This window comes from Orcinus orca, chromosome 3 (assembly GCF_937001465.1).
Source record: "Orcinus orca chromosome 3, mOrcOrc1.1, whole genome shotgun sequence".
NCBI lineage: Eukaryota > Metazoa > Chordata > Mammalia > Artiodactyla > Delphinidae > Orcinus > Orcinus orca.
In genome coordinates, this window is record NC_064561.1 from 120,357,465 (window position 1) to 120,379,444 (window position 21,980).

The 21,980-nt window shown below is 38.8% G+C and overlaps 1 protein-coding gene and 1 long non-coding RNA gene across 7 annotated transcripts in view; one reads left to right on the top strand and one right to left on the bottom strand.

Annotated features, from left to right (window-relative positions):
- ATG10 (autophagy related 10) overlaps positions 1–18,606 on the bottom strand; it is a 227,450-nt gene extending 208,844 nt beyond the window's left edge. Inside the window, exons 1-2 of one of the 6 annotated variants that reach the window (XM_049708313.1) lie at positions 18,355–18,606; positions 3,217–3,336 (exon numbers count right to left, since the gene is read on the bottom strand). In XM_049708313.1, coding sequence (XP_049564270.1) covers positions 3,217–3,324 — 108 coding nt within the window. In that variant the 5' untranslated portion in view covers positions 3,325–3,336; positions 18,355–18,606. Of the gene's footprint in view, positions 1–3,216; positions 3,337–18,113; positions 18,286–18,354 lie in introns of those variants that run through there. The other 5 variants (XM_049708312.1, XM_004281642.3, XM_033409051.2 and 2 more) reach the window with 5 other exon arrangements.
- A 177-nt stretch (positions 18,607–18,783) lies between these two features.
- Positions 18,784–21,980, top strand: part of LOC117197362 (uncharacterized) — a 47,598-nt gene continuing 44,401 nt past the window's right edge. The window contains exon 1 of the long non-coding RNA XR_004477940.2: positions 18,784–18,921. This is a non-coding gene — a long non-coding RNA (uncharacterized LOC117197362). The remainder of the gene's footprint in view (positions 18,922–21,980) is intronic.

Below are 21,980 nucleotides of genomic sequence, written 5' to 3' on the forward strand. Positions count from 1 at the left end.
AAACAATGGCTCTCAACAAAAGTGTACCGCCTTCCTGAAGGGTTTGGAGATGATGGGGGTAGGAGAACAAGAAGAACTATCCTGCCCAGATGCCAATAGAATTAAGCCCCACTGAAAAAATACTGATTTAGAAGTATTCTCCTTAATCTGCATACCTCCAGATATAAAAATTAGGACTATTTTGATTATTTTAAGAAACTTCTTCCTTTCAAAAATTTTAAATTATTTACATGTTTCATTAATTCACATTGCTTTTCTCATCAACTTTGCAGGAAAAAATGATGCTTTGCCTTATATAAAAAGTTGAATTATACCAATTCTCTAAACATTGTCATAATTATTTTAAAATTAAAAAATAAAATGGGTGGTACCAAAGTGATTTGTGAACAAACCTGAACGTATGAGTGACAATATATGTACTCTTTAAAGGAGCCTCTACATACAGGGATAAACAAAGGTTTTTTAAAAAATAAGGGGCAAAAAGGGGCAGAGAGAGGCATTAAAAAGTTGTATTAGGAAACTTTTGGGGATAACGGATATGTTCACTCTCATGATTGTAGTGAAGGTTCAAGGTCCGTACATAGGTCAAAACTGATCAAATTATACACTTTAAATATGTGCAGTTTATTGTTTGTCAATTATACATCAATACAACTATTTTTAATATAAAAATTAATTTCTGGAGCCTAAAAAGTAAAAGAATATTCTAAGTATTGTCTCCAAACAGTCCCACAAAGCCTGAGATGTAATACAGATGGAAGGTTAAAGGAAATAAAGTGACTGATTCACAATTTCCTTCTTAAACTGGGTACAGAACTGCAGAAATTAAGTAGTAAAAATACTAATATTCCAAAATACAGAAGAGAGGGATCTCCTTGCTGGAGTCCCTTTTCCTAATTCAGATCAACAGCATGCACTGAGGCAGGGCTGGGTGAGAAACCACAGTCAACACCATGCAGACATCCAGTCCCAGAAGTCACCCACTGGCCACACAGAGCCCACATATTATACATCACTGGCATGCTGGGTTTGGTCCTCACTGTGTTTAAAAAATATCTTTTTTAATTAGTTGCCAACCTTTAAAAATTTAGATTTTATCCCCAAATCTTTTTTACTTTTCTTGGAAGATCTGGTAAAACCCTAGGCCCATGTTTCCAACCTGGTCTCAGGCCAAGCACTCTGGTCAGCCACAGGCCCCAAGACTCAGTGTCCATTCTGTCTTGTCCCTGGCAGCTTGACCCACTTACATTACCCAACCAGGTCTTCACAGACTTTTGAGTTTGCAGTCCTTACCCTAAGGCTATAAAGATTTTCTCTGATGAATGTTTTGTTTTGTTTTGATACTATCTACAGGCTTACCCCCACATTAAAGAGAACAGCCCTTAATTAGAGGTGCAATTCTTACTCCAAAGGGTAGGGAACTCAGCAGAAAGTGGCAGCAAACAAGAAACTAGACTTAGCCATACCCATCCGTGAAGTAGAGGCCAGGCCAGAATAAAAACAAATCCTGGAAACTGGTTCTTATGGCACTAGTTTCAACAAATTCAGTGAAGAAACTTCTGACATAAAATTTGTCTCTTGGAGATCTTCCCCAGAGTCTCCCAACACACACACATACATACATACACACACACACACACACACACACACATACATACACACACAGACCCAACTTCCTACCTTTCTGCTCCCCAACTCTGCTAGGTCACTGAAATGGTTAACAGGAATCTCTATTATCTTGCTTCCAACTTAAGATAAAAGAAAAATTCTTTTTTTTTTTTTTAACCTGGTGAAAAGGGAAAGTTCCCAAGGAATAATCACACAAATTATTACAGGACAAAAGGGGTCAGAAACCTATTCTCATTCAATGAATAAACAACCAACGTTTTAATCATTACATATCAGAAGCATTAATATTAAAGTCAGGAAGAAGACAAAGAGAGCTGTTATTACTATTAACATTTTTCTACTCAGTTCATAAATAGTAGGGAGAAATATTACAAAGAAGGCAACAAAAAACTCCTCATTTGCAGATAACCTCACTCTACCTAGAAGACACAAGAGAAATCACTGAAAAATTATGAAAATTAACAGGAGAATTCAGTAAGATGACTGAATGGTTGCAAAATTAATATACAAAAATTAGCAGTTCTTTTATATGTCAATAATAATCATAGAAGAAATAAGATGAATAAAAATTCAAACACAATAGCAAACAAAATTTTTAAATACTCAGGAACAAAATTAATAAAAGATGCTAGTAAGGTCATGTTATCCTAGAGCAAGAGATGCCTTAAAAGTTTATGAACTGTCCCATCACTAGCTTAGAGAGTGGCGCTAGAATCCACCACAAGAAATTGACTCTATACCTCTGAACCCTCACATGAGCTCCCCTGTCAAAGCTTAGCTGATATACGACCCAAGAGGAATCATGGCTTCTCCTCCCAGTGACAATCTAGATCTGATCAAGGCCTGCATTTCCCTAGCCTCTAGATCTGAATCATAGGAATAAGCTCAAAACTGTTCTCATTTCTCAGATTTCATATAGGAAACAGCTAATCAGCAGAGAATCAGGATTCACCACTTTTTCACGGATCAGATAAAATGTCAAGTAGAGAAAACTTACTTATTCTCTAAGAACAGTATTTCAAGGAACTCTTAAAGAGCTTTTGGCAGAGAACCTTACCAAATGTATGTGTGGAAATAAATGAGTACATAGACCTTTTACATTATTACTACTGAATAGAATCAAAAGAAAGAATGTTTTGGAAGTATTTATATTATTAAGAAATTCCCAGTGAATACAGTCCTCAATATTTCAGAATTTGTGATTATTTGACTATGGTTTGGCTTCTGGATTATCTTTCCACTCTCTGGACAAAAGTAGTTTCCTAAGAAAATTAATAGTGTAAGCAAATGGTTTGAAGCACCACAGAAGCATCTGTTTACATTCAGATAATTAATATGCTAACAACTCTTATTATTAAATTGAAGCAGTTCACCTAAGGACTTTTGTAGATAATACTTCATTAGCCTAATTATAATGAGTATATATAGCTGAAGAAATAAAATGGACATCTGTTTTAAAACATTCTTCAATTTAAGCCTTCTACTAAATCAAACTAGCTTTCATACATTACTTTCAATTACTGAGGTTTTCGTGGGGGGGGGAACAAAAAAAAAAACCCATTGAAATAGAAAATAAAATTTTCTTACCTTTGAAGTTCTCCATTCCCAGCCATCGCCTATCTTCTGTGAATGTTTAATGAATTCTGCACAATAATGCTGGAACGTTTCTTCTCCAAAGAACTCATCTTCTTCCATACTAAATAACAACTGAAACATAAAAACTATTAGCATCAGCTGTGGAATGAATACTAAAAAGAATTCAGCTAATTCACTTATTTCTTTAAACAAACAAAAATTTGGGATGTATATTGGAAAATAACCTCAGAGCCACTCCAAAAAAAAAAGTGTTTTGTTTCCATCTTTCTCACCCTATCCCCCTTTTTTAATCAGGAAGAAAATGTGATCAACATGAAAACCCAGGGACTTCCCTGGTGGCACAGGGGTTGGGAATCCGCCTGCCAATGCAGGGGACACGGGTTCAAGCCCTGGTCTGGGAGGATCCCACATGCAGCAGACCAACTAAGCCTGTGCACCACAACTACTGAGCCTGTGATCTACAGCCCGCACTACTGAAGCCCACGTGCCTAGAGCCCGTGCTCCGCAACAAGAGAAGCCACCACAATGAGAAGCCCACGCACTGCAACGAAGAGTAGCCCCTGCTCACGCAACTAGAGAAAGCCCGTGCACAGCAACGAAGACCCAATGTATCCAAAAATAAATAAATAAATAAATTTATTTTTTTAAAAAAAAAAAAACATGAAAACCCAAAACCTAGCTTTGTATTGATAACAAATACGTATCTATGGTTCAAAAAGTTTAGTTTGTCCATAAATTAACTTTCAAGTGTTCACTATCTCACTTCTTCTAAGCTAATGCTTCCAAACAACCTCCTCACGCTTCCTTCTCTATCTCCTACCTTAGCTCTTATATAGGCAGCATCACAGTGATTAGTGGAGCTGGGCTGTTCTTCACACCTTATATTAGAGTTCAACTCACTAACAAAAGATGTTCTAAAGCCTGAAAGTATTTGTTTTGCAAGGTGTAAGGTGATGATCACCTAATTAATTACCTACTTTATTGAGTTTACAAATGTGCCAAAATCAAGGATTACCCACATATTTGTTATATAAATCTATCTAAAACATGAAACATTGTTTATAGAAAGAAAATTTTAGAGCAGCTGGAAGGAAACTCAGATTATATAGTTCAAGTCTCTTGATGAGAAAAGTTGGACCAAGTGAATTCCCACATTCTCCTCATTAGTGATAAGCATCATCAGGACAATTAGCACTTGTTAACTGCTTACTATGTCAGGTGCTTATGCTAGACACTTCACATTCCCATTTAATCCTCACAAAACCCAAAGGCTGCTGTTATCCTCATTCCTCAAATGAAAAAGAGTAAGTAATCTGCTCAAGAATACAAATGAGGAAAAGTTCAAACCCCAGTTTGGCTCCAGGGCCAATGATCTGTCTATACTAGCTGATTCTCAGTCCAGTGTTCTTTCTGAATATTCAAATTTAGTATGACCTACATAAGAATTTGTTCACTCATCCAACAAATACATATTGTATGTAAGTAGTAGGCACTGTGCATAGGTAAAGGTTAGATACACAAAAATGAAAAAGTGTATAGTTCTTGCCTTGTAAGAACTTATCTTGAATGAAGCATTGTAGGATGTTGAGCAGCATTCCTGGTCTCTATCCACTGGGATGCCAGTAGCGTCCCTTTCCCCAGTTGTGACAACCAAAAATGTCTCCAGACATTGCCAAAGGTTACCTGGGGGACAGTCACTCTACAGCTGCTTACTTCTCTGTCCTTCGTGGTTGCAGAAGCGTTTACCCACCTGGCAAACTCATACACATTCTACAGGTGTCCCTCCAGGATGCTTCCATCAAGATGTACCTTGTTTCCCCCACTAGACCATGAACATCTTGAGGACAAGATTCGAGTCTAATTCATCTTGGTACCCCCAGCACCCAGCTTAGTGCCTGGCTCTAGACTGAACCTGATAAACATTTGTTGGATGAATGAATAAGTAAATGAAGTATGAACTGTAAAAAAAAAAGAACTTATCTTGCAATGAAGGGAGATAACCAGTAACAATAATTACAGCAGAAACTCTTATAAGACCAACCTCCATTCAACTTGCCAGATTAACTGACACAGCATCTATTCCCTCTGTAAAACAATGACTGATGTCTACAGCATGCTTTTTATGAAGCATCTCTGCTCCTATCAGTTGAGTGTACTTTCACAAACCATATTCATGTATCATAAATACATACTTTAATTAAATGCAACACAAACCAAACCAATAAAATGTAAGTAAAAAAGAAACACAACTGTTATTTCTAAGACGTAGACTTTATAAAGACTTGGAAAGACTACAAAGGTAAGTCTTCATAAGAAAAAACAAACTACTATTGAACTAGTTATAGACAATACAACTGAAAAGACTGGCTGAGGGGGAAAAAAATCATACAAATCAAGGATTATGCACTCAGATTGCGGCACAAGTGGCTTGAGTTCTTTCTTTTAAACCAAAACTAGAAATTTACAGGATGCATTCCAGGTTCAGTATAATTAAGAATGAACAATGAATTCCAATCAAGTACCCATACTCAAAGAAAATGCCTTGGTCATACATGAGAAAATTCGCAAATGAATGTTTATATGTTTTAAGTTGAAATAAAATGTTTTAAGTACAAATGTATTTTTTTAACTCTAGCTTTAGTCAGATTTCTCAATTAACAGCTCAATTCTTAATTCTGACAGCAATGCAAAAGAGGACTTTGAGTTAAAGTATATACAATGGAGTGATGCACAGATTATGGTAGGCACAAGAAGAGTTCCTTACAAAGAGGGGATGGTGTGGGAAAGTGTCTGGGGTGAGGGTGGAGATGAATCTTTAAGGTTAAGTAGGAGTTTTTGCAGGGCAAATTGTCAGTGAGTGAAGCACAAGGGTTAGAATAGTGGTCCAAGCGGGGAGGACAGTGTGAACCAAGGTAAGTAAGGGTGTACAGAACCGCAAGTTTGATGTCACCAACATGATAAAGAGAGTATAGTAAGACAGAGATAGTCAAATCCCATGCAAGTTAAATCTGTCTGCCCTCACTAGTGGAGGAGAAATGGATGGGAAGGGCCTCAAAGATACCAGATAGAATAGTGATGAACTTCCTGAAAGGTCACTTGTGTGCCATGCCAGAGTTTGGACTGTCTCCACAGGAAACAGAGAATCAGACGTTGGAGCTGAAAAGGTCAGAATAGTAAATCATCGGTGGTTCTGTGGAAGATGGATCTGAAGGGTACAGCCTGAGGGCAGGGAGGAGAGTTATAAGCTGTTGCTGGATGAGAGGTCATGAGGATCTAAAGCCAGGCAATGAAATGGAAATGAAATGGAAAGAATATGCATCTTAAGTTATGGAGGCAAGCTAAAATGAACTTAAGAGATTTGCAAGTCATCTGTTTAAAAGAGACAAATGAAACCATGAGGGTGAATACTGCCCAGCTGGAATGCATACAGCAAATTCTTAATAAGCCTTCTGGTGGGTCATGAAATTTTACACTAAATTTTGTATGTATATGCCTATCTATATTTTGGAAAGGAAAGATTCTATAATTTTCAACAGATTGTATGAGGGGTCTTAACCAGAAAGTTAGGAACCTCTGTGCATAGTGAGAAGAGCAGTGGGTTGAGGAAGAAACCTTCAGAGCAGCAACATTTAAGGGACCTACTGAGGAAGAGGAATGAACAAAAGAGCTAGAGAATGAGTCAGGCATTAGGAGATCCTAGCAAGAGCAGTGCCACAGAGCCCAGGGAGTAGAGAATAGCTAACAAAGAACCAACAATGTCAAAAGAAAAAGAGAGGTCCATTAAGAAAAGGACTGAAAACATCCATGGAGCTTGAAAATGAAGCAGTCATTGATGCCTTAGTGAGCAGTTTCAGGAATGGTGGAGAGAGAAGCCAGATTGTGGTGGGCTGAGGAGAAAACTACAAGTGAGGAAATAAGTAAAAACTTTGTAGACTACTTTTCAAAAAATTTGATTGAAAAGTGATACAAATTGGTAACAGAAGCAGCACATAGGCTTAAGGGAGGATACTGTTTTTCCTAAGAAAGGGAGATATGAATATATGTTTAAGCTGAGCAAAGGGGGTTGGAGAGAGGTAAAAGTTGAAAATACCAAAGAGAGAAAGTGACTGATGAAGCAATATCCTAAAGGGGCTAGGAGGAGATGTGGTCATCAGCACAGGATGGATTTGAACAACACAATTAACACCTTGTCCCTTGCAATCAGAGGAAAGGCATTTGAGGATGAACATAAAAATTAGAGAAGTTTTTCAATGGCACCCCAAATTAAGGAAGACAAAGTCTGATGATCACAAGATTTTCAGATGCAGGGGTAGAGGATAATGATAAAAGCAGAGTGTTTGAGAAAGCGAGTATAGATTAGGAATTGATGGTGAAGAAGAAGAGAGGACAACATTTTAAGATGAGCAGGTACAAGTGAAGGCCCAGCACAGGTTGCGAGCCTGAATTTGCAGTGCAACACTCTGTGAGGTATTGTGGTTGCCTTCGGCAGTCCTCAGCTCCCGAAGTGTCAGAACAAGCAGAGAGGGCTGCAATGAATATGCATGCAAGTTGAGGTTTTGCTGGGTTGAGTCAGTGGAAGGATAAGGATGAAAGAGGAAACAGAATATGCTAGTGAGAACAGCTCAGTGGTCCAGATTATGTAGAAAAAGAAAAGATGCCAAGAGAAGGTTAAAGGGGCTGGGAAAATATGGCAGTATCAAGAAATACTGCATATGAAAGAGGGTAAAGGACAACTGCAGTGAAAGAAGGGAAATGGAAGATGGGAAGACTATGAGATTTAGAAATTGAGAAGGTCTCAGCTGTGGCCATGGAAATAAGTATATAAGGTAGCTTGGAGATGGAGGTCACTGGAGCTCAGGAGGTTTAAACAACTATAAGACGTGTAATGTTTACTGTCTTCCACATGGACACTGAAGTCATTTAGGATTATTCTGAGAGCTACTGGGAATGGAGAGCTCTTTAAAAAATATGTAAGTTAAACTAGGAGATTTAGAAATGACAAGGGGCAAACGGTAGAAGACAATAGAGCACAGAGGTGGTAAGTAATATGTGGTATATAATGCCAAGTCCATCAAGAATAATCACTAAAAACCAATACCTGTGTTCATGATAGCCAAACACAGCCTTGGATTCCTTCTCAAGATGACCCTCAAGGCAGCAACTACCAGTGATTAGGGACAGCATGTGAGAAAAAAGTCTACCTTGCCATACCTGGTAGAGCTGAATTTCATGAGCCTCAAAGGAGCAGGAATATTTACATGAGGCTGGAGAAGCAGTAACCTAAAGTTGGCTCTTCAGAAGTGGGGTTACCAGCAATCTCAGTACACTGAGCTTTGTAGAGTGGAGGAAAAAGCCTCCATTCAAAGAGTTTTTGGGTTTTGTTTGTTTGTTTGTTTGTTTTTTAAGTCAAGTTTCCTTTAAAACGAGTTAGTGGAAGCACTAACCTGTGCAGATGTTAACATCATGTAAGATACGTGTAGAAACATCCACACTACATCCACTCACCACTCCCACCCTGGAGATTCACAATGCACATTTATATGGGGAAACTATTAACTCAGGGTTTCCCAACTCTTTTGACCACAAAATTCTTTTTCCTGGGAACACTTTTTAACATCTTACTCCACAGAATGTAGTAAAGGAAATAATGAATTAAGGGTTTAGACAAGTTTTTTTTGCTGTGGATGTGTGATCCTGAGATCACAATGGAGAGGAACAGGGGAACAGTGGGAGAACAAGTTTGGGAAGAGAAAGCACCAAGTACAAGAACCAAGTACAGAAGAGTCGATAAACTCTAGGGGCTTCTACAAAGGCAGTCAAATGTTTCAAGGTGTAAGTGAGATCTCCAGTTTACACAAAGAATTCTGGGTAACAAGGTGCTTCAGTGCAGATACAAGTTGAGAAAGTGACATCTAAGAAGTCTGTAAAAGGAAGAACAGAAGCTAACAGCAAAAGGAGGAGGTAAAGGGAACAGACTGTGCAAAAGCCTAAGAATGTAAGAGAAGGTCTAGTAATTGAAGAACTCTTGTCTGACTGAAATACAGAGGTAGAGGAAGGGTACTGAGAAAACCACAGTTGATGAAGACAAGACAGCCTTGTAGCCTGAGGGCTCTAAAGGGTTTTGAAATGGTAGTAAACTGAGCAGATTTGCATTCTGGTTTCCAAAAGGGACTACAGATCTAACCAGACTGAAGACCCCTTAAAAGGTCCTTACAATCATTTAGGAGAGACAAAATAATGCTAAACAGAGCCAAAGATTGGCAGTAGGGTAGAAGAGAGACGGATTCAAAAGATATTTTGATAGTGTAGTATACTCATCACAACAACTGGCTGACCTTGGTATGTAAGGGATTGAAGGGAGAAAAGGTTCAAGAAAGAGTCCTAGCTCTTGGCCTTAAGTGGTGGTCTACTGACTGAAACAGATCCCTCTAGGAAAAGCAGGTCTGGGGAGTGAGATGGGTTTAATGTAGCGCTACGGAGTTTGAGTTTGAAATACCTATGGAATACCCAGCAAAGAGATCTAGCAGGAATTTTGAGATGGATCTGGAACTCAAGAGGAAAGAGAAATCTGAGCTAGAAATATTGATTCTAAATCAGCATTTCATAGATAACAGAACACATCTGATCACTCAGGGAGAGGATAGAGAACGAGAATAGAAAGACCAAAACAAAGTGGTTAGAGAAATCATTTTTCCGACTATATGATGACTGTGACATATACTGAGAGATACTAAATCAAAGAAAAATTGAATTTAATTCATAAAGAATACTAATACATTTTGGAACATTCTATAAATTCCAAACAAACCCTCACTTAATAATAAAATTGAACTAAGTGAAAACACTCCATTCCCTAAGCCCTCCAGTTACTTGAGGTTTACTGAACTCTTCAAAATGTTAGTCGAAACATAAAATTTCACTCAATAGCCATAGTTTATCTAATTAACAGCACTGTGCCACTAGTAAGATGACTGAACATCAAAGCACTAATTAATATTTGGTTGAATACTTTTAAAATTATCTAAGGACCGGGCTTTGCTGAAGGATGTTACATACAATAATAAAAACACTTATGGCTTGATTACAAAATTAGGAATTATACTATATTAAAATGATATCCATCTCAATTCAAATCATCATAATATGGTATAATGAAATATCACTGAGTAATTATTGCCTCTTTGCTCAAGTTAGAATATTTCAACTCATTAAAAAGGAAAATATAATTCAATTAACATTTTTATATGTACTTTTCAAGTTGTAATACTCTGGTCCTTTACCAAGTTCCTAGACTAGTAGAGACAGAAATTAGAATCTTAAGAACTTTCTATTAAGAGATGGCTGAAATTATGGTCAAAAATGGAAATAACCACAACTGCAGCTTATTAAGCAATAATGGCAAGAATAATCCTTATTTTGCACATGGAAAACCTGAGACATGTGAACTGCCTATGTTTCCAGACCTAAGCTATCTTCAGACCAGAGGTGATAACAGAACACAGATGAACTCACAGTAAAAGACTACTTCCAATTCTCATCTTATCCTAAACAATGAACCTCTCATCTCTTATAAGGAAAAGTCAGAAATGAGTCAGAGCTCTTTCATGTCATAAGGTGTAAGCTGTTAATACATCTATTTTGCTTGAGTTTTCACCCTTGCTGAACAGCTGTTTGTTTGTTTTTAAGCTCAAACAATCAAAACCTTATTTTAAGTGCTCCAACAGAGGCTAAAGATTGGAAAGGTAGAATAATTTTTTTTCCTCACCAAGTGAAAGAAGTCTTTCTAAACTATAGGTTAGCCCTAAAGTAGACAGTGTGAAGAAGCTTATTCTGCTGCTATTAAATATCTTTTCAGAAACGCGGCCCCAACGAATTCTAACACTGTGTATATAATCATTGTTCAAATGATCCTTCTTAATTTTAAAAACAATTTTTTTCACTACAGCTCTCCACATTTTTTTATAGGATTTTTAATCTAATGTGTGGGGAACTGATTCTTTGTTTTTGTTTGTTTTGTGCTTTTGGTCAGAGACATTTCTTTTGATGAATCTATAAATCAATATATATTAGAGTCATAACAAGACTAAAACACTTTAAGACATATAACTAAATTTCCCCAGAACTTAGATCATTTACAAAAATGTGATTATCACAGAACATATTGTACTATGCATACCTTTAAACATTAAAGATCTTTTTTTTTTTTTTTGCGGTACGCGGGCCTCTCACTGTTGTGGCCCCTCCCGTTGCGGAGCACAGGCTCCGGACGCGCAGGCTCAGCGGCCATGGCTCATGGGCCCAGCCACTCCGTGGCATGTGGGATCTTCCCGGACCGGGGCACGAACCCGTGTCCCCTGCATCGGCAGGCGGACTCTCAACCACTGCGCCACCAGGGAAGCCCTAAAGATCATTTTTAACTAATAAAAGTAGGCAACTTCCTTGCCTACTTGTACTTGTCCCTCCCTGCAGCAATTCTGCATTTTAACTTTAGATTTAGACTCTTTCCTAAAAAAACATGCAATTACTAGCAAGGGAAGTGAATTCAACCTATTATCTTTATGAGAACTTGGCTTGAATTAATTTAGATTAGTTAATCACTTACCTAGCAGGATCCTCGGGCAGTGGTCCTCAAATTTTAGAGAGTAAAGAAGCACCCAGGGTACAAATTTTAATGTGGAATCCTAGGCTCAGACCAGAAACTACCTGATTCTGAAGGGCCCAAAATAAGCATTTGTAATTAGCACCAGAGATACTTTTGAGGAGGATTCATGCTAGAACACTGAGACAAAAGATAGATCATTTTAATAGGGGTATTAATGGGCCTGGATTTCAAGGCATTTGGCAGCCTGGGCAGGGCACAGCAGGTGTGACCCCAGTAATCCAATAAATAGCACAGGAAGCAGCAAAAGAAAGGAAGCTGGTTCAGGCTTGGCAGCAGTTGGCCAGCAGGCTCAGCACTCCTTCCTTGCCTTCCCACTGAAACACACATCTGAAATCAAACTTTAAACAGGATACAACATTGTACCTAAACTAGAATTGAGGGATTTGGAGTAGCTTTATTGGTAGCTGATGCTTGCTATGGCCTCTGCAGCAAAAAGTCCAGTTAGGAAGAGGGTAAGAAGGCATCTCACTCTCAATTCTGTATTTCCTTCAGAAAAAAAGAGGCTGCAGTGGCCCCGCAGCTTGGGGCTGAGGACAGAGTTCATGAGACCGTTTCCTTTCCTCAACCCCCACCATCTTCCAAGAGTTTAGGGAACATCTCCTTCAGTGGGACTTTATGCCGTGGCATGCTGGAGCTGGATTATATCAAAGAGTCAATAGTTAAGTTTTCAGGAATTTGGGGAGCCAGTTGACATCACGTTGACAGCCTGAAATTGACCACAGTGGGAATATTTACACCAGAGAAATTGGCAAATGCCACAACTGGCTTCTAATACCCATTAGTAATTCTCTTTGAAGAACATTCTTTACCAATGATATAATGTTCATGGCCAGAAGTGGAAGGTGTCAGCAATAGGTAGCTGTGGGAACAGTATGAGCCCTCAGAAGAATACGGTCTCACCACTAAACTCAAAAAACTATAAACCAGGCTTCCCTGGTGGCGCAGTGGTTAAGAATCTGCCTGCCAACACAGGGGACAAGGGTTCGAGCCCTGGTCCAGGAAGATCCTACATGACGTGGAGCAACTAATCCCGTGTACCACAACTACTGAGCCTGCGCTCTAAAGCCCACGAGCCACAACTACTGAAGCACATGTGCCACAACTACTGAAGCCTGAGCACCTAGAGCCCATGCTCTGCAACGAGAAGCCACAGCAATGAGAAGCCCGCACACTGCAACAAAGAGTAGCCCCCACTCACTGCAACTAGAGAAAGCCCACGTGCAGCAACAAAGACCCAAAACAGCCAAAAAAAAATAAAAATAAAATAAATTTATTTTAAAAAAAACTATAAACCACTTCAAATTACAGAAAAATACTCCCCTCATTAGAGACATAGGACTGAAAGATTAGACAATAGGAAAATAAGACCTCTCCTGAGTACAGAAAGATCTATCCTTCATAAATTGGGTTGTATCTATCAACATGCTCTCCAACCTAACACTGAGAAGAAGAGTCCCCAGCATCTAAGTGTAGTGAGGAGGATGAAGGTAGCTTACTCACTCTGACAAGAATGAGCAACACCATCCCTACACAAGTCCCTCTTCTGTCAAGGTAAGAAAACCAAAAACCTCAATAATAGCACAGGGCCAAGATGAAGCTTGTGCACCATAAGAAAGAGGAGCACTGCCATAAAGAGGAAGAGAGAAAGCTTGCTCCTATAATGGGCTTACACTGGGAATCAGGAGAAAAACTTAGAAATTATCTAATTTACCAATTGAAAAAGAAAAAGGAAAAATAAAAACGCAGCCTCTGAAAGCAAGAGATAAGAAGGAAAAAGACAGCTAAGCTTAAAAAGGAAACTGAAGAAGAAAAAACTGGAAGGGAATTCAAACAAATAATATTGGGTTGGCCAAAAGGTTCGTTCGGGTTTTTCCATAAGATGTTATGCAAAAACCGGAACGAACTTGGGCCAACCCAATATTAGACAAACTCTATATAAGAGGCAAAAGAGAGAAGTACAGAAGCTGGAAAAGAATCTCATTAACATTTTAGCATATACACATGAGGTGATCTCCAAACACGGAAGGAAAAGAACCAAGATGAAAACAATGCATACTGATTGATAGAAAGGACAAAGAACACAGATCCAACCTACAAATAACTGGCATTTCTGAATTGAAATCATAAGCAAACATACCATTGAAAAATTTTTCCTGATCTGGGTAAAAGAAAGATTAAAGAGATTTACTTCTATAAATTGAGTGGACTCACTATGTTTGAGAAAACTGCTAGAAGGAAACCTGTGCCTACAGGTAGTCTATGGAATATCTTTATTTAAATAACAAAAAGGAAAACAAAAATGCAGGCAGAAAAAAACAGTTTATCTACAAAGGAACAAAAATCAGTGTAGCCTCAGCCATCTCTTCCACAGCAAGGAAAATCGGAAGATGATAGAGCAATGTCTAAACTGCTGAGGACCTGTGACTTATAATTTTATATCTTAGCACCTATAACAGAGTTAAGCAAACGGTAAATATTAAGTAAAAATTGTAAGGAACAAAAGGAAAATTCAAAATTTTAAATGAATTTATTTTACATATCTCTACCTCTTTATAGCACCTTTCTTCAACTAAACTTTTAAGCCTATTCATCAATTGGATCTTTTCCCATTCAAACAACAGATTTATATGACATCTAATCTTTGATACCGGTGTCATTACTTTTATAAGAAGATTATCATTTTTTTACATAAACCAAGACTTCTCTGCATGCACATGAGAGAAATTGTTCCTCCGACAGTGATGATTTGAACTGATCCATCAGCTCAAACTCTTTTGCTGCCTTTGAACAGTGGGACTTGTAGAACTAACTCTAGTCAGCACATATGCTCATTAGACCAGAACCAGGAACTAAAGGCTTATGACCTTGGCCAAAGATATTCAACAAATAAGAAGGTACAAAAAGATCAACATTGTATCAGAGGTTATGGACTCAGTGCTGGTCTAAATAGTCTGAATATATGATAGAGCAATGTGTTTTTAAAATATATTACCAAGTGTCATTATTTTTTGGAAAAAAAAAGCTGTTGGATTTTTTGTAACGGAAGAGACAGTCCCTTTAAATTTTTCTTCTTGCAAAGTCTCCATTAAAGGCTAGATTAATGTGCCTTCTTATTTCCGCAAGCTTTTCATTCATTCACTCAGCACCTACAATATCCTAGCACTTGCTATGTGTGTGTCCTCAGAGGAAGAAGTGTCAAATTTTTTCTGGGAAAATCAGAGAAGACTCCAAAAAAACAGGGAGTCTGGAAAACACAGAATTGAATTTTGAAATTTGAATAAGGGCCTACCAAGTGGAGACAAAAGCATGTCAAAAAGATGGAAGTGCTCCAGCAAGACAGGGCCTGAAAAGAATATGCTAGGTTAAAAGGAAAAAAAAAAAGGCAGTAGTTGAAGCATAGGTTGTATAAAGTATGGGCAGATAAGGTCCAATGGTTCCCAACATCAGGAGGAACCACTCTTGAAGGGGTTGTTTGGAAATGAGTAGTAGGATCACACTGGGTTGTCACAAAGGGTGGGTGGAGGTTGTAGTCTGCTATTGCCATTTAGTGCTCAGGGACCAAGTATAAGCATCCTGCAATGTATGGAACAGTTCCATAAAAATGGCAGTTGAGCCCCCTTTGAGAAAAAATGAGAAGTAGGCTTAACAAGGTTGGAGAACTTAACCCTAGGGTTTCTTAGTATGACTTTGCATGCATATCTTTGAAATCTGTGATCACAATGTGTATTTCACTCACTAAATACTTCCAAGGAAGCTATGTTTTTCCTCAGCAAGTGATATGTTTCCTTCTTTCCTCTGACCATCATGAAACTCATAACTCAGTCTGTATCCCACCACTAACAATTATACAAATGGTCACAGTACATATTTGAGTATAATGCACCCCAACCTCACCTTTCTATTCAAGCTTCATATTTTCATGACTGATTTACCTTTATTTTGTATGTTTTTATATTATATATAGTTTATAATCTACTGTAAGTACTTTTAGAGCAAAATAGGGTATACATTTTAAAATATAAGCAACAGAAGTAAAATGGAAAATAGAAAACTAGATAGTAAGATAGGGAAAAAATATATCGAGCCCCCAGAATCATCCTGGGAGAACTTTAAGAGACTTTTTTAAAAGATTATAATATATGATCTTTGCCCTCAACAGATCAAATTTATAAGAAAAGATTCAAACTGAAAAGAACATTAGACAATAAAAGACAGTAAAACTTAGAGATAAATTGTACAACTGCTGTCTAAAGAATTACTATGGATTAAATAATCATTACAATAGCATGTATTCAGCTCTTACTATGTACCAAAACTATAGTAACTTGTTAAATCCTCACAGCAACCCTATGAGGTAGTCACTGTGATTTTCGCCATTTTACAGATGAGGAAATTGGGACAGAGAGGTTAAGCAATTTGTCCAAGGTAACAGCCGTTAAATGTGGCAGTTTGACCTAAGGCAGTCAGTCTGGAACCAGAGCCTCTGCTCTAGAAGAGTTACATTTCAGATAATCCTAGAAGTAGAAAAGGATACTGAAAGGCAGAGATGCTACAAAAAATGATGAAGAGTGGGGGCAGTCAGTGAATCTAGGAACAGGTTGAAATGAGGCAGAGTAGACAGGTAAAGAGCCTAAATAGAGAGTGTTAGGAATATTAAGGAATATAGGAATACTGGGGGTGGGAAGGGGGAGTAGAGCAGTTTCTAAATCACCTTAAAACTCTAAAGAGATTCTATTTAAAACAGAGGACAACAGGAAACTATTGTAAGTTCTTGAACTCAGAAGAGATGATTAAAAAGTTTCTCGAAAAGCTATTACATGACAGTGATATGAAATAACCCTAACTTCAAAGCTAAATTCATATTAGTAAATACTCTTTCTGGGTCCTATAAACCTACAAGTTCAATAAGGCCTGGGGTGCCAGGTACATTAGAGGAGCCTCTGGATCTACATCGTTTTCAGCTGCCTCTCCCTAATCTGGATGCTTTTACATAGGGTTTCTTCTCTGTTTCCCTATTTTCCAGTTGTTTTATACCCAGCTGCACTTGGCCCCTGAAAACATTTGTTAATCACCAAATAATCTCTAGGGCATTCTGTTGTTGTTATGGTTCCCTGAGCATGTTTATGTTTCAAACACTGCCTCTAGGGTCCCAAACGGTCTCTAGGCTTCAAAGATATTAATAACCAAATCAAGCCCAGTCTTAAGGAAACTACTTAGATAAACTTTACCCTACTTGTTTTTCCTAAGGGGTTGCTTATCATTCTTAGAAACTTAAAAGCATAATCTTGTAACATTCTATTGTATATCCAATGAATCCAGTTTAGAACCAGTGAAAAGACTGTTTCCACTAGTTTCAAGTAAAATATCAATTTTTAAACCTTGTAATTGCAAAACTTTAATTTGACTTTCTCAATACTCAACTTTTTTTTTTTTGGCCAAGTTTTCATTTTGTAAATGTCTCCTCTTGTCCATATTTGACCCTTCAGAAGCAAGGAGGATTCTATGCAGGATTCTAATAATGTAATTGAACACTACTACATAGGGCCTATGCCTTCCACTTCTGAAAAGTTTAAACTAAGCTTTTGCCACTTAAGAGTGAGGCCACTGTCGAAGTGTCATTTTTGAAACGTTATAAACATGATTCATACAAAGTGAGCCTGTGGCAAAGATTTACTGAACTCATAATGAAGGAGCAAGCTCAACGGTAAAAATTATAAAAATCTTGGAAATAGGGCAATAAAACTATAATCATCAGTAGTATTTTTTTCTCCCAGTCAGAAATAATTTGCTCCATTAGACAAAAAAAAAAGTAACTGCAAAGCTTGGGCCCTAATCGATACTATGTCAAGCAAAAGTATAGTCCCCTAGATAATTAATTGATTCGCAGGTGGGCCTATTAGACAAGGCTCTATTTTGACTTTGAAAAGACATGTAGCTATCCTTTCGCCTTGTCAGAGATGTTTATAATTTCTACCATCATAAAAGTTTGTTTCTACAAATCAGTTAACTATTCCTTTATCCCACCCACCCCCCATTCGTGATTTCAAATGCTGAGTAGATACGTTATTTGGAAGAAAATCTCCTAATTCTTGATGATTAGAAACTCCTTCAAGTTAAGTGGCACTTAACCACTGGAATCACCAGTAATTTCATATCCTCTGTTTCAAGGTTACGAGGCAAAGAATTTCTGTCTCGGTACAGGCTTTAAACACAGGTCTGTAACTACCTAAATCGAGGGTGAGGTCTCCATGGTGGCCCAGGAGTGCGATCCACACCCGCCAGCGGCTCCAGCGCGACCCGGCCTGCATTTCACCGGCGGGAGCCGCTTCCCCAGCCTTTTGTTCGGGGCTGGGCTGTTTCCCGCCCACCCGCGCCCGCCCTTCCTCTCTACCCCGGCAGTTGGGTGAGGACCGTGCGGGAAACAGAGCCGGAAAGAGACGGCCGGCAAAGGTTGTGGGAATACTCACCCGGCTCCGCTCGGCCCCTGACCCTGCCGCCCAGCCCAGAGTGGGCGGGGCGACGGGGTGGGGGGAAGGGGAGCCGGGGAGAGGGAGCCTTCACCCTGCGAGGTACCGCCGAGCCAGCGGTAGCGGGGAGGGGAGCAATGGGCCCCCGGGAGCCAAGAGGGCGGTGGCACAGGAGCAGAGCCAGCCAGCAGAGACGCCCACTAGTAAGACCGCTCTCTACACCTCCCTCAGCCTCCGTCGCCAGAAGCGACCCAGTCAGAGCATGCGCACTGGACCTGCCGCACACCCTAGGACTAGGCTCGCGCGGGCGGCTGACGTCGTGGGCCTCGTGCGTGGGGCGGAGGCCGGAAGGCGTGACCTCCCTGCAGTTTGCTACGGCGGCCGCCGAGGCCCCGCCCCGCACTTCAACGGCCTAAAGAGCCGAAGTGCGGCTGTTTCCTCAGCGCATTACAAAGGCGGCGCATTGAGGGAGAGGAGGGGTCGCCAGCGGTTTCGAGAGACACTGCATACTCTCCTCTAACAAACAGCCAAGTATCTGGAAAATAAAAGGATGACCAATGGTGAAAGGTAGGGCAAGAACGGAGCTGAACCGTTTAGTGCCCCTAGAACGTCTCTCGGGGGTTGGAGAACCGTGCCGGCTCTCATAACGCAAGCTGCAAAATTACTGTGAACACAACAATTAGGCACAAGCACCATCCCCTTTGAAACTTAAGGACCGAGGTAAAAGTTAGGGATTCGGGAATTGACAGTAGTACCATCTGTGTCACAAAGCTCAGGGAAAAAAAAAAAATCTAGCAGGAGAATTAAATTGGGAAAAGGTGGAATAATGAAAAGACTAGAGAAAGTTGTAGGAGTAACAGAGGTGATCCAACTGAAATACTGAAAATGCAACTGCAGACATCTAAGGGAAAACTAGCATCTGCTCCTCTTAACACAACAGAATTAAATTTGTGTCAAAAGAAAAGAGTAAACAGGCAAACAAGTGAAAGGAAAATCTGCCTTCAAACATGCAGGTCATGGTTTTGATCTTGTACGACAGTTATGTAAGATGTCACCACTGGAGAAAGCTAGGTGTTGGGTACTCAGGACTCTATGTACTATTCTTGCAATTTCCTGTGAGCCTATAATTATTTAAAAGTAAAAGGGTCTGAAAAAGGGACAACACTGATCAGTAGTGACCAAGGGAAGGGAATGACTAAAAAGGGGCTTGAGGAAGTTTTGAGGGGTAATGGAAGTGTTCTATATCTTTGTTTGCCAAAACTCATAAAAGGGATAGATTTTGCTGCATGTAAAATAGTTTAAAACTGAATTTTAAAAAAGATTCTGCTAGTAAAGATGAACTGTCCTAACATGTTTGAGCAACTATAGATATAAATTAATCAGACAGCTGACAATTAAAATTATCCACTTGCTTTTTTAAAAATCACAGGGCAATGAGAATTTCAGTGGGTGGGTGTCTCCAACTTTAAGCAGTTATCTTTACAACATACAGCTTTATGGGAATTCCCTGGCAGTCCAGTGGTTAGGACTCCGTGCTTTCACTGCCCTGACCCAGGTTCAGGGAAATAAGATCCCTCAAGCTGTATGGCAGGGCCAAAAAATAGAAATAAGTAAAAACATAAAGCTTTAATACAATGATAAGAATGTGTTGCTTTACATTGTATTCAGTAATTTACAAACACTTTTCATGCATTAACAACACACCATGTTAACAAATTTTTTTTTTGCATTTGAGATGTTTTTAAGTTTCATGATTCACCTGCCAAAACCAAAGAAACTAAAAGTAAATCAGGTAACTTCCAGGCAAGGGATAGTACTGGCAGGCTGTACACTACACAGTACGTTAGTGCAGTCTGTCATCAGTGCCTACCCAGCCTCGAGCAGGGCTTCTCACTAGTAATTAGTATTAGAATAAAACAATGAGTTAATCACAAAAAGGGAGAAAGGAAGTTATAAAATTTATTGAGCACCTACCACAAACCAGAAGCTTATGTTTAGTTTAATCTTGTAATAACCACATGAGATACCCATTTTATTGATATGAAACTGAGACTGAGGGTAATTATCTATGAATCATTAATCATTTTCATTCCTTATTTTATTGGATTTCTCTGTTTCATTTGGACATGTTGATCACTTCTAAAAAAAAGTCTTGCTTCCCTTAGCTTCCATAAAACCATAATCCCTTGATTCTCCTTCTAGCTCCCTGACCATTCTTGTTTTCACCCTCACAGGTTTCTGTTTGTCCATTCCACTTTAAATGTCCATGTTTCCCACAGGGCATCATAGAACTTGAGACTTCTGGCTTTTCATTTATTTTATTTTGCTGAGACACTGTAAAGTGGGACGAAAAAAAAATCCAAAATAGGGTTATACAAACTGTATTATATTTAGTGTTTTCCTTTAATCAATGAATACTTTTATACATATTCTTTCTGCACATATCCTCTGGGCCATACCAAGATACAAGGAAAGTAGGAAATGCAGTCTCTAGCTAGGTAGCCAAGGGCTCAGTCAAACCTTGACAAAGTGGGATTGTTTTATTAAAATGAAGAAGGGGAAAGTAGATACAGGGGGAGAATAGCTATCTCTGCTGCAGCCTGTAGTAGGCAGATGTCCTCTACCACCTTCCAGGAGGTCCTCAGGAAAAGGTAAATTACATAAAAGAAAGAGAGGAGCTAATCTGATTGGACGACAGAGATAAGAAACTTATCTTGAAGCTCTGTGTACATAGCACTTACCTTAAAGAATGAGAGGAAAAAAACTATAGTTGGCAAAACTATAGAGACAGTAAAAAAATTGGTGGTTGCCACAGTTTATCTATCCATTCATCTGGGAAGGACGTTTAGGTTATTTTCAGCTTTTGGCTATTATAAATAAAGCTGGTATGAATAATTATGGAATATTTTAGTGAATTTTGATATTTACTCCATTTTCTAATATTCTTGGTTGGACATTTTTATCTTTTAAACATTTGAGGACATTTGGGAAGTATAACTTGTGTTTTAAATTTGTCAGGGAAATTCAATGTTCTAAAGGGATCACTCTGGCAGTGGTCTGATATTATCCAGGTTACCTGTCTTATTCCTCTGGAATTGGTTGGGATGGCCCTATGTTCTTTCATTTTTGAAGGAGGGGTATTAAAAAAATTATGTGCGTCTATAACATATTCTTCTGGGTTATTAGATTCTAGCCTTATTCATTGTCTTTGAGCTATTTTGCTGTTCTTTGTAAGTCATGGGTAATTGATAAATGTGTAACTTCTGTCCTTCTGGTAGTGATTTTATTTGTCCCATCCTACCCATGGAAGAATCAGTGCTGTCCCATTTTGCCTGGTTCTCTCATATTATATGAGTAAAATGAATTCTTTAACATGTGCCCTTTTTTATATCTGTATGAAAGTCATCATTTTATCTTTTTCTGAAAATTATATTTTAATAAGGCCTGGCAATTTGTACCCAAAAACCTCATAGGAATAAGTTCTCACTGTGGACTTTTAGTCCCAAGTCTCAATGAAGTGTCCAGGACCCTGAAGGGAAAGTCAATCCAGAGTCTTTGGAGGCATAAGAGGACAGCTGCCCCAGGGAAACCAAAATCTTGACCAACTGCGTAGTGTGAGGGCCAAG